Source organism: Physcomitrium patens, chromosome 26, assembly GCF_059467195.1.
Source record: "Physcomitrium patens ecotype Gransden chromosome 26, ASM5946719v1, whole genome shotgun sequence".
Taxonomy (NCBI): Eukaryota; Viridiplantae; Streptophyta; class Bryopsida; order Funariales; family Funariaceae; genus Physcomitrium; species Physcomitrium patens.
In genome coordinates this window covers 2,243,707-2,257,346 of record NC_143435.1, presented here as the reverse complement: position 1 = coordinate 2,257,346, position 13,640 = coordinate 2,243,707, and the positions used below count along the sequence as shown (strand labels likewise).

At 31.8% G+C, this 13,640-nt stretch overlaps 1 protein-coding gene across 1 annotated transcript; it reads right to left on the bottom strand.

Moving 5' to 3' along the window:
* LOC112278102 (uncharacterized) lies at positions 1–1,961 on the bottom strand. The gene is made up of 3 exons (XM_024511199.3): positions 958–1,961; positions 677–769; positions 1–499 (listed from the first exon to the last, which is right to left on the bottom strand). The coding sequence occupies exons 1-3, from the start codon at positions 1,289–1,291 to the stop codon at positions 258–260; spliced, it is 669 nt and encodes a 222-aa protein (XP_024366967.1). The 5' UTR covers positions 1,292–1,961; the 3' UTR covers positions 1–257.
* Positions 1,962–13,640: the final 11,679 nt, after the last annotated feature.

Genomic DNA, 13,640 nt, shown 5'->3' with positions numbered 1-13,640 from the left:
GATGTCCTGAAGTTTCAAATTATCAATATGGGGTTTCAGCCTGGTTCAAAAGCAAATACTACTCTTCACTCGCACGAATACGACAGGACCGAGGCTTGCTTTTATAGGTGACCTTTGGGAAAGGGAGACTGTGGCAATAAGCAGCTATTCTAGTGTCGATGGGCACTGCATTTGGTTAGGGCGACGGCTTTATTAGCATGAAAGCACTATTGGCCACTCATGACGTATGGGTGAGCTCAACTGTGGTGAAGCATCAATTAGTAAGCCATGCTGCACCTCTTGGCACAAACCAAGTCCAAGGAGGGGTTGACGTTGCCCGAAACACTCTTCATGATCTTTTGGATTTCCTTCTCAGACAATCCGGTGGTGGCGCGGATGGCACTGAGTGGCAGCCTGAAGAATGTGGAGGCTGTTGTTTGGGTTCCTGGGTCTCGGTTGGGGAAGGAAGCAATGAACTGTGCCTGTTTGCACCCCAAGTTCTGAGCGAAATGGATCACACCTGGCAGCACAAATGGGTGGGTCCACCGGCAGACAACACAACACAACACAAGCCTAATTAGTAGCTGCAAGATGCAAGTCCGGGCCACATGCAAAATCAAGCAATTGAAAGGAGGGATTGATGATCCTGCACAATATCAAAGACGGGTTGATTCCTCATCAGTTTGAGCCAATTCACCTTGTGGAACAATGACGGTTTGACCCTTTGTAGCATTTCCTCCAATGAAGGGCCGTCCCCCATTCTCTTCCGCAAACCCGAACAACAGTTCACCTGGTTCATTCATCACGCTTGTGGAGATCAGTGATGGCTTTCTTCTGCAGCCGATTCTCCACAGCTGATAGTCATTGCAACATTTAAGATTTGCAGCCTGAAGCTCTCTTGGAAATAACATTGAGCTTGTGTGAGCAGGGACGCCTTTCAACTACATGCGCACATCGATGGGAAGGATGAGCACATACCCTCGGTGATGTGAGAGATTTCAGTCGCGCGAGGATGATTGTGTGGCTGGTTGATCGCGCAAGGTCCAACCTTAACCAAATTCTGGGCTGCTCCTTCACCCGGAAGCGTGGCCAAAGAAGGGTTGACGTTCACGAACATAGTCCTGAGATCTCCCCATACCGTCTTCTCGGTTACCGTCTCAAACTTGTATATGAAGCCAGCGGCTGTGAACAACGACCTTTGCCTCACCTCCGGAATGAAGTCCAGGTCGTTCATGTCAAGCGTAGTTTGAGCACTGCAGAGAGATATGGACAGAGCAGCTAGTAACAAGCTGAAAGCTTTCATGGTGGTCATCTTCCTTCCTCTCTTATCTGAGCTGCAAAGAGACGGCTATCAAAGAGTGCAGATCTCTAGCACACAACGAAGAGGCAGTATCAACCGTAACACAATTCTCTGCTCCAAGTGACAAGATAGTGAACTGATTGTTACATGGTTGAATGACCCTCAGAAGAGATGCCTTATATACATACAGCATTGCCACGGTTTGAACATATTGTTGGAGTCCAGGAACGTGCTGAGTTGTCGAGAAGTTTTATTTATCTGCTCTAGTTGAGATGATCATTACCGCCAAGACCAAGCCATACAACCCAAGTACTGACGCGAATTTCTTGCACTTCTGTCAGCTTTTGAATACGAACAATAGGATGACCTAAGCGTCGCCGTTCGATCTTTGCACCTCGAAACATGGAGACAGGTTCCAAATAATCAACGAACAGCGTATTTTAACATGTTTTCGATGTAAAATATGTAGAAGACGCCTCGCGTGTTCGCATCGTAAGACGCATCAAACAGCACAATGACCTAAGGTCGTTCTGCAATCTCTGCGTAGGTCAATTTTTCAACGAGCATCCGATGAAGTATACAGCATGACAAATATGGGTCTTCGACATAAAAAAAAACACATTTAATACATTCCCAGCTACTCTATTGCGGTACCTAGAATATCTCTCAGCCCGTTTACCACATCTGAAATAATGAAAAGTTGAAGGATCCGGCGACGATGAAATGTCCCGTATGATGAGTTTGATCCGAATATCAGCAAACTCGTTTGGCTTGTGGCATCTCCAAGTAGCCAGGCACCAGCACGAACTTGTGGTTTTTATTTAGTAATTTGAGATGGACAAGAATCCTGTTTGCATATTACTCCAATTGATGCATACAAAAGGGCACATGAAAACCCAGCGGGCTGGTTTCTAGAAGACCATCAGCTGTAATGTGCGTATCTAAAACCCCTTGGTTGAACTACTAGTCTTCTACTAGAATTGCAATGAAATGACCCATTTGAAACTGTTGAGATCATTAAATGTAGCCAGTGCTCTCCATAATATTTATTGTAGACTATAGTAAATACTATAACTATAGTATTTAGAGTTTGGTGGAGAAGTATTGTATATCCTCTTCCCTTTTCTCTTCTTATATACGAGACACAACCAAATCAATAGATTTTTTATGTGTGAAGCTCTCTCTCCTTAGAAACCCTCTTGTCTGTATGACTTACTACTACTCTTGTGTGTCTTTCTAAACATTCTCAACACATTATCAGTACGACTCTCTTCTCTTCTATACACTATCACAATTTTTTTTTTTGCTCTAATCTTGACTCTTCAAACTTGTTGCTACTCTGGCTCAATGTTTGCCTCATGATCTTGTTCCTCTTCTTGCTGGCCCTTCACACATTAGCTACTTGCTTAGAGCACTTGTTCCACTCTCTGTCGTGCTTGCTTAGAATACTTGTTTAGAATACTTGATCTAACCCAACTCCACTCCAGCTTGCTCCTTGCTCCCTGCTAATCCCCGTGCCTGCCACCAAACTGCCACCAAATAGCCACCGAGCTGCCGCCAAACCCGCCAATGCCGCCGTAGCTGCCGCCTTAACACCGCTGTCATTGCTGTTGCTATTGCTACTACCGCCACCGTCATTGCTGCCGCCGTTGTCTGTTGCTCCCTGCTGCTGCCCAACGTTGCCACCCTACTGTTGCCTGCTGCCGCCATCTTATTGTTGTTCTGCTGCCTTAATCCACAACCTCTTTTTTAAAAAAAATAAAAAACATTATATATATATATTTTTTCAAGTTCAAATTTATCATTTTATTTGACTTTATATTTTAAGGTACGTTTTATTCAACTTTTCTACTTATTCTTGTATTTTCTTTGCAGATTTATTTATAATGAGTGCTTCAACATCTTCAACTACTTCTACTATAGTTTCAACTATTATTAGAGCATTTCAATACTTTCAAGCTCTTTTATTTCTACCATTGACTGTGGATGGAAACAATTATCTATTATGGGCAAAAATGACAAAAGTAAATTTATTTGTAGAATAACTCTCAAATGCCATTATATTTGAAGAATTTCTTACAATAAGTATTTTTATACCTCCTGCTATTTGTTGGAAAGCACTTCTTCTGCTTTGTCGTCATCTTGTACCTGCATTACAACATCAATATTTAAAAATTGAAGATCTTGTAGAACTTTGGAAGAATCTTAAATCCAGGTTTGATCATCAAAAGACCATTTTTCTTCCACATGCACATCATAATTGGACACATTTATGTGTCTTGGATTTTCCAAATTTAAATGCTTTCAATAGTGAAATGTATAGTATTGTCTCACAATTACGATTATATGGACAAAGCATTTCTGAAGAAGAAATGATTGAGAAAACTCTCTCTTCATTTCCTCCTGTATCTACTGTGCTTGCACAACAATACATGAACATGAAATTTCAGAGTCATTCTGATGTCATGTCCTATCTACTTCTTTTGGAGAAGCAAAATGAGCTACTCTTGTGCAATGCGGAAGCTTGTCCTATTGGAACTACAATTTCAGAATTTCATGCACTTAATATTTCAAAGTCTAAGAAGAAATTATATAAACATGGGAAACATGCTCATAAGTATCATGGTAGTCATAGTCATGACCATTTCTATCCACATGGAAAGAATAAACGTTCTACTATTAATTATAGTAGAAAACAAAAATCAGAGATGCGTTCTTGCCATAAGTGTGGAATGATTGGACATTTAGTATATGCGTACCGTACTTCAAAATATTTTATTAAAATACTCCAAAAAAATAAGAAAGTGCGAGTTGAGGCTCGTGAAGTTCATACCATGGATGCATCCATGGATTCAATTGGTATTGATGACTTAGAGGCTTATATGAATGATAGAACCTCTAATGATGAATCGAATGATGCGTTCATTGATTCTGCAACAACACATACTATCTTGCGAGATAGACGATTTTTTATTGAAAAATCTTCAACTTGGCAAACTAAAAATATGATGACCATAGCTGGAGCAAATGCGTTTTATTTCCAAGAGGGCACAACAATGGTAAAATTACCTACGGGTTCTACCATAAAATATAAACATGCGATATTTGCACCCTTAGCATCTTGGAGTGTGATCAACTACTGAGATATGCATATTAATGGTTATCACCTCTCGACTGCCACTTTAAATAGAAAAGAGGTTTTGGTTCTTGCGAAGAACGATAAAGTTGTTGAAAAAGCTTTTGCTACAAAAAATGGTTTATACCGAATTGTGATTCTGCCTCCCATTATATTTAATTTTGCATCATCTATCACAAAGAGTCGTGTTTCTCTCTAGCATGGATGACTGGGACATCCAGGATCCACATTATTTACAAAAATCATTCCATGTATAATTGGGCACAATTTAAAGCCTGCGGATGTAGATTCTATGGAATTATGTTGTGCATGCATGCAAGAAGGAGTATCCAATCAACAAAGAAATAAACTACTCATATTTGAAGTACTAGAAATATTTACAATGAATCCCAATCTTAGGATATTTTTGGCAGAAACTGAAGTTGCTAAGATTTTGCATCTAAAACGGATCGTGGATGAATCACCTGATGATTTCATTGATGTACCTAGAATTACAAGAGTTCCTATTAATGAGACTTAGAATGCATCTGTTCAGATTGTAGTGCCATTGACTACAATATCTCAAGTTATAACAACAATAACTAAAAGAACTCGTGGACCAGATAAGCAACCACATAAGAAGAAAGCTATAAAATTGACTAATCTTAATATTATTTCTCAAGAAATTGCCACTCATCTTACAAGACTACCAATTCATGATGATATATCCATGCATAATGTATCTTCAATTCCTATGAAAAACAATCTTGGAATTGGAAGGAATAAGAACAAGTTGAGTAAAGAATTATCTATTCTGTATTGTGCTACACATGATATTTGGAACATACCATCTATTACGATAGATGAATCATTTGCATATATGATTATAGAAGTCCTTTCTTGTGAGGAAGACAAACTTGAACCTCAAACCATCGAGGAGACGATGCGTTGCTCAGATTGGTCAAAATAAAAAATTGCTATTAAGGAGGAGTATCCTTCTTTGCATAAGAGGAAAGTCTTTGGTCTAATTGTAGACACTCTTACATCTCGCCATGTGGGATATAAAATGGTATTAATATGTAAGCAAGATGCTCAAGGCCAAATAATCCGCTATGAAGCTCGTCTTGTTGCTCAAAGATTTATTCAATGATTTGGCATTGATTATGAATCCACATATTCTTCAATCATGGATTCAATTATATTTTGATATATTATTAGAATGACAGTTCATGTCACTCTTGAGATGTATCTGATGGATGTAATAAGTGCATATCTATATGGTTCTCTTGATGCAAATATTTATATAAAAGTTCCACTTGGCTTAGAAATAGGAACTTCAAATCGACCCGCTTTAGGACAATATCGTGGTATTAAATTATGTAAGGCCTTATATGATTTAAAACAATCCAAACACAAGTGGTATCAATGACTTTGAGATTATTTAATTACAAATAATTTTATAAGTGATCCACTAATCCCTTATTTGTTTATCAAACGAGATAAAATTGGTTTTGTGATCATCGCTGTATATATTGATGATCTTAACCTAGTGGACACTACATCTGCATGTGTTACAGCTACTAATCTACTAATATGTGAATTTGAGATGAAAATTCTAGGAAAAATAACTTTTTACATTGGTCTTTAGATTATGCATCTAACAGATAGTAGCATTTTTTTTCTACCAACTAACGTATATTAGACGAATCTTGCAAAGATTTAATATGAATGATGCTTATCCATTGTCTACACCAATGGCTAGACGTGGTCATAATGGTCATGATCCATACCGTCCATATAAGGAAGAAGAAGAAATATTGAGAGATCAATATCCATACCTCGTAGCGGTTGGAGCACTTTTGTATTTAGCTACATCTTCAAGACTAGATATTACATTTGCAGTTAGTGTTCTTGCAAGACATAGTGCATGTCCAAGACTACGACATTGGAATAGCATCAAATATTTATTACGTTATTTAAAAGGTACTGAAGACTTAGGAATATACTACACATAATCTGCAGATCCAAAATTGGTTGGATATTGTGATGCAAGATATAAATCTGATACTGCAACAACTAAATCTCAAACACGATATGTATTTTTAAGACATGGAGCTGCAATATTATGGAAATCAGTGAAATAAACAATAACTATAACTTCATCCAACTATGCAAAAATTATTGCCTTATATGAAGCATCTCAAGAATGTATTTCGTTGCAATCAATTGATAAATTTATTCAAACAACCTGTGGATTTTCATATGATGATTCTCCAACTATCTTGTATAAAGATAATAGTGCTTGTATTGCATAGATGCAAGTTGGTTTCATTAAAGGTGACAAGACAAAGCATATTGATCCAAAGTATTTTAGTTATACCCATGATTTGATTACTGATCAAGCACTTATAATTAAGAAAATTGAATCTACAAATAACCTTGCTGATTTCTTCACCAAAGCTCTCCCATTAAGCAACCATCATTGACTTATTTATGGCATTGGTATGCGGCGACTTACTTTTCTTGAATAAGAAAATTAATGAGCTCTTTAAATAATTAAAGAAAATGATGTTGTACTCTTTTTCCTTCATCTATGGTTTTGTCCTTAAATAAAATAAGGTTTTCTTAGATAAGGTTTTAATGAGGCAATAATTGTTGGTCTTGCAAGATCACAGAAAAATATAGATCTTAATTCTATACAAATTTTATATTATGTAAATATTATGATGAATGAAGAGGAGTGTTGAAATCATTAAATATAGCCGGCGCTCTCCATATTATTTACTATAGACTACAATAAATATTATAGCTATAGTATTTAGAGTCTAGTGGAGAAGTATTGTTTATCCTCTCCCCTTTTCTCTTCTTGTATATGAGACACAATCATATCAATAGATTTTTATGTATGAAGCTTTCTCTCCTTAGAAACCCTCTTGTGTGTATGACTTACTACTACTCTTGTGTGTGTGTATGACTTACTACTACTCTTGTGTGTATGTATGACTTACTATTACTCTTGTGTCTTTCTAAACATTCTCAACAGAAATAGTAGCAATGGATCCAACACAATAAGAAGAGTCACCGAAGGAGTCAGCTTGGCAGAAAGTGACCGACCTAGTTTTGTGATTGAAGTCACCACCACTGTGCACCACAGAAAGCACATGAATTTTCCTGAGATTATTATTTTTTATTTTTTATATTTTTTTGTGGCATGTATTTGGATATAAATTTATTGTACAAAATGAATTTTTTAGGAAATAACACCTAGTTTTGAGCCTTCATATTCTATTTTAAAAAGTAGATTTCAGATAATTAAGGTAGCTGATCCCATTTCCAATAACTTAAGCATTTTAGCATATCAGCTATAAGTTTATGAAAAAATAAAAAAAAAATCTAATATAGGAAAATAGAAATCAGAAAGGTTATAGGTATTTTCACATAATTTTGTCCAAAAACAGAATTTATATTAATTTTTTAGATGATGATTCTTTTAGATCCAAATCCAACATTTTAGCCAACCTAATTCTAACCAGTGGTTGGTTATAAAATTGAAAATGCTTGATTTCTTGAGAAATTTTATGAATTAGCATGATATTCTTAATTTCTTATTCAATGTCGCCATGGATTGTAATTTCTTATCCATTGGTGCCATGGAATTGAGGCAAAATGTTAATTAAGTAATGAAAAACCATAAGGTATCAGAATTGATTAATATTATCATGTCAAGTTGATAAAAAATACACCACCCTATAGGTTGGAAATGGAAAGGAAGAGGTGGTCGAGAATGGCTTAACTACCTTATATTAGTGAATATTATATAATTCAAATATTTCATTGATTTCTATGGAATATATGTATACTTTTGTTGCTTTGCAGAACTATATTCTGTCTTTTTAACAGTGTTTTCATTTCTTTTTTCCAATACATTCCTTGCCATTCATACAAAAAATAAGGTTACTTATACATTCCTTGCCATTCATATAAGTGATACTAAATCTTTTAAATTTTACTAAAAGGTTTATTATAAATAAAGCTTGTTTCTACAAGAATGTTATATGTGACTTCTTCTTTTGTAGACTAGATGTTAGTTTGTTAAAATGTGTTGTAACATATATATATATATATATATATATATATTATTTTATTTAAAAATATTTCTAAGATCCGTGCATTATTAGTTTAATTTTTTAGAGTAGATAAAGAAAATATTGATTTGATATGCTATTTTTATTTATTTAATTAATTTATTAATTATTTCTCTTTTATGCTAAATCAAGTGTAATAATATTAAGTAATCAAGAGCTCTTATTTTAAGCCATGTATTCTCTCAATCAAATTTAAAGTTTGATTCTACAACACTATCTTATTTAAAGTTGTTAAGTTGTAGGGCTGATATAAATACACTAAAAATCTTCTAGTTTTATTTTTTTATTTATTATTTATCACTTTTTATTTAAGCTGCTATTTATAAGGTAAGAAATCAAATTATAAGTATGCCATTGGTCCATGGTTTACCATGGACCAAATTATCAAATTATAAGCATTTTTTTCATCTTTGGTACTAATACAAGCAACTTATATTATCCAAAAAAAAAACTTTTAAAATTAGATGTGTCATCTCATTTGCAGTAGGTTGCTAATTCTTAAGTTTCTTAACTTTCCTCTTTGCTGTAATACAATACCTATGATTAAACTCCTACATAAATTATATCATCATTATATTGTATTGGCATTTGTAATATCTAATTCTTTAGATTACTAGTGAAAAATCTAGAAATTAGAATACAATAAACAAGAGTATGTCCTCTGTTGAGTTGTATAATCTAATCCAATGGTTTTGGTAGAAAAATTCTTTTATATAGTGTATTAATCCAACTAGTACGACAAAAAGAGATTAAATAACTCCATTTCTTTTTTATTTTTTTTATTTTCTTATGGGGTTAGAATACATTTTATGCTTCATTCTTCAAAAGTCACAAATAATTATTCATGTTTATGAAAAAAATTATAATTAGTCCCAAAGTGTTAATAAGCATACATGTAACTCCACAAGAGATTTCTTCAATATATGTATCAAGCCAATAGCTACCTGTTGTACAGTATATGTTAACATGTGGGTATCCTTGGCTATTGAGGAATGAACACTTTTTTTTTTTTTTTTCTCTTTCACAAAATCAAACTATTAAAATAAGAAAGATTCCTTAATCAAGTATAGTTAATCACTAAAGCTCAACAATACAATTGTTATGCATCTTTATTGTAGTTATTATTATATACAAAAACATGGATTGTATTTTTACTTTTTTTTTTCTTTGTTTTTTTATTTTTTATATTTAATGTTGGAAAATATTTTTTTCTCAAAAAAATTTAGAATTTTAAATTGTAAATTCTGCAAATTTTAAAATTCCCACTGAAGAAACTTGGTGCTGGGTGAGTTCCAATGAATGGAATTTACAATGTTTTACCAAATCATACCATTTTCTTATACTTAATTAATATTTTTAACATATTAAAATCTACACTATATATTAAAATATTAAAATATGTTATAAATAAGAAACGTCACCTGAAGATACAATACTTAGCTACACATGATACATAAAGTAGGTATCAGATATCTCAAAGTGAAAATATTAGCAACTACATAAAGTGTGTTTTTGGTAAGTTGAAATTGATTATCATATCATTTGGGATAATACTTTTAATAAGAATGATCTATGTAATAACAAAAATAACAAGAAATTTTCATACTTAATCTTACATTAAAACCTAATTTTCTTTGTATTTATTTCTTATAATGTGTGACTTACATTTCAAATTAGAAAGAATAAAAATCAAAAAAGAAAACACCTAAAACATATCATGTATGCATGTATGTGTATATATATATATATATATATATATATACAGAAGAGGGAGGAAGCAAACTGATTGACAAAGTTCTTCATGCTATGGATGTGATGATATGAACAAGCCAAAAGTTTGAAAAGCTTTTTACAGAAACCAACAGAGAAAAGGTCTTGAATCCAGAGAGGACCCCATTCAAAAGCAAATTTAATTAATTAATTTATTTTTTGCTGATCCAGAAAGATTTAAATTCTAATACTGGTGAAAGCTGGGAAATTTATCATTATTATTACACATAGGACTAGTTACCACAAAGCCTATTACATTTTATTTTAGATGAAGGTCATGGCTTTAAGATAATATATATATTTCTTTCTAGGTAAAATAATATTATAAATTTGGTATTTTGATTGTTTCAATTCATATAGTATATTTTTAGATGTAAACCTATTTACATGAGAAAAATAGCATTAATTTAATCATGAATTCTAATTTCTTTTTACTGTATTAGATATTTTTGATATTTTCTTTTCTTGATACAGAACAAAATATCTAAAAGATCTAATACAGTAAATTGGTATAGACTTTCATGGTTTTTGGTTTGAAGAATAATCTTTCTATGTATAAACAAGTGGTCAACCCATTATAATTCTTCACATAATTTTAATGTATGTAGTGGCACAAATTCAGCTTTTTAATAATAGTGCATAAATTTTGGTCGAAGTCTCTGTCTAGAAAAGTGTACCCTCATTATAAATACAAAATTAATTTAAAGCTTTTCAAAGATGATAAACTGTCCAACTTTGGGACAAAACAAGATGTAGTAGGTATGTCCACAAATTAAATTATTCGAAGCATTCAAGTCTTTGATAGCATTCTCCGATTTTTTCAATGCTACATCAAAAACCATGCTATCATAATGGCTCCTATTATCTACCTAACACATGAAAATATTGAATTTATCTGGAAAAAATCTTCAAATTATTATCTAATATTACTAAAATACACCTATTCCAATATGATAAAGTAAATACTAGATGATTGTATCAACATAGATACACTTAACAATACTTTAGGTGTCATTTTGGAGCAAAATCTCATGAAAAGGATGAATAATTATTCTATTGTGTTTTTAAATTTTTATTTTATGTTAATTAATACTGTAAAAACTTTTTTAATCATAAATATCTTATAAATGTATATAATATAAATGATTAAATATATTTGTATAAAATTATTAAAAATAAATTTATATAGATCTTTACTTACTAAAATAACAAAAAAGATATGGGTATTTTATTTCATTATTTTATTATTTATTTGATTTAAATTATTTGAAATTATTTAATGATTAATGGATAAATTCAAAAATATAAAAAAAATTATGAATAATTACAGAATTCCTTTAATAAATCTAATCCTCAATTATTGTCAATTATTTAATTCAATAAATTGACAATATTATCTTCTATAAAATTTAATCAGATTCTCCCTTATGTATCACAAAAAAGTTAGTCATATGTAATTAATCAACATGAAGTGCAATTACTTTGGATATTGATTTTTTAAGAATTTTAATAAAAAACATAGATTATATATATATATATATATATATATACATATATATGTCATATTTGATAAGAATAAATTATCAATATATTATGAATTAAATAAATCAATATTTCAATGAAATTTTTTTGATTCAAATGTTTCATACTATGTTTATAATTTTTGATTTTGAAATAAAAGATGAAAAGATAAAAAAAAAGAATGTCTTTAATTTTTCCAAAGCTCCAATATGTTCATTTCAATACTATCGATTAGTCTTCTAGAATATTTAAGAGTTCTAATGAAGGTTTTAAAATAAATCTTAATAAAATCATTCATAACTAGTTATTTTAATCTTTTCTATTATTTCTAAATCAATTTTTTTAATATACATAATAATTCTAGTGACATATATTAATAATAATTGGCTAAATCCATGTCATTGTCATAGAAAGTCTAACTTCAAAGAAGCATTTTTTTTGTAGATATTTTTGTGAGCCAAAAAATATTTTATATATATATATATATATATATATTTTTTAAAAAGAAATAAAACATACAATAGAATTTTCAAGCTACAAAGGAGCTACTCAAGCTTCGAATGTGATTCTCATTGAGAGAATTTGCATGGCATTGAAATTCATTGTTTTAGTGAAAGCTAGCTTGTATATAATTGTTAGCAATTGCTACTATCTGTTCCTTCTATATGTTCCACTTAAGTACAAAAAGAACATCTTTCAGGCGTACAGAGACACCAAGCACAACAAATGTGACAAACTAATTGTGGAGTTAAAGACTCTCTTATGCACAGAGCTTATGTTTGCCTCTTTTTTTAGCCTTTCTATTATTGAGATTTGGCACATCATTCAAGTGAAGTTTTTTGACTCCATATTCGATTTCTTTTTTTATTATTAGTTCCTTTTTATAGATAGTTATTACACTTTTTATCTTTGATAAGTCTATCTATATTTTAAATATATTACATACAAAATTTTATTCCATCTCCATTGTCGCTCTCTATTTTGCAGTGAATATCGCGATCTACTTGTTTGCCATTGTTGTATGGTGTGATTTACAATCTAGGAATATATGGGATATCTAGCTATAGAAAGTTTAGTTTTAACTTATTGGGTAAGTTCCAATAAGTGATTTATTCCACCTTTAACTTATATACAAAGTCTTCGCTTCCAAAACCTCTTCACTTTATATAAAATATCCAAATTGTAGCAAAACCCCTCAAAACATATTTTTTTTCGCAAAAGATTTCTTCTTCTTGAACTTTAGAGATTCATATCTTTTGATCCAACTATTCAATTTCTCTCAAATTTCTAGATAGTATAACACTTACTCTTAAGCCTTACCACACAAAAAATGAATAGTAAATTCACTACCAATTGTCACGAACATATATATTTACCTCAATAGTTACTTATATGATTAAGTAGAAGTAGATAAATATAGAATAATTTCATAAAGTCTTCTAGAGAAGCTTTTTAGAAGCTTCATAGATGCAGTTTTGACTTTAGATGTATTTGTAGGTTAGAAACTTGGTCAAAAAGCTAACCATGTATTGGTAGCTTGTGGAACAAGTTATCTCCATGTTGTAGCTTATAGAATAAGCCAACTACGTGGTGCATACATAGATAACTTGCCTTACAAGATAAGACATGTGGCTAGCAAAGTCAATACATGTTGGAGGTCCTATAGGACATCACTACATAGCTCTTAGTTAGATAGTATATATGGAGGCAAGAGTGAAGCCTTCTTTACTCTTTTCAATGCCTTTCTAGTCTTAGACTTGTTTCAAGTCTTTCTAGTCTTCTTGTTTTTGGCAATAGCTATTCTAGTTAA

Bases quoted from the DNA above. Each gene is read 5' to 3' on its own strand.
- LOC112278102 (XM_024511199.3), bottom strand. From the start codon at position 1,291: ATGACCACCATGAAAGCTTTCAGCTTGTTACTAGCTGCTCTGTCCATA. The intron at 770-957 runs GTATGTGCTCAT...TGAATGAACCAG, and splicing joins AATCTCTCACATCACCGAGG to GTGAACTGTTGTTCGGGTTT. The intron at 500-676 runs GTGAATTGGCTC...TTGTGCTGCCAG, and splicing joins AACCGTCATTGTTCCACAAG to GTGTGATCCATTTCGCTCAG.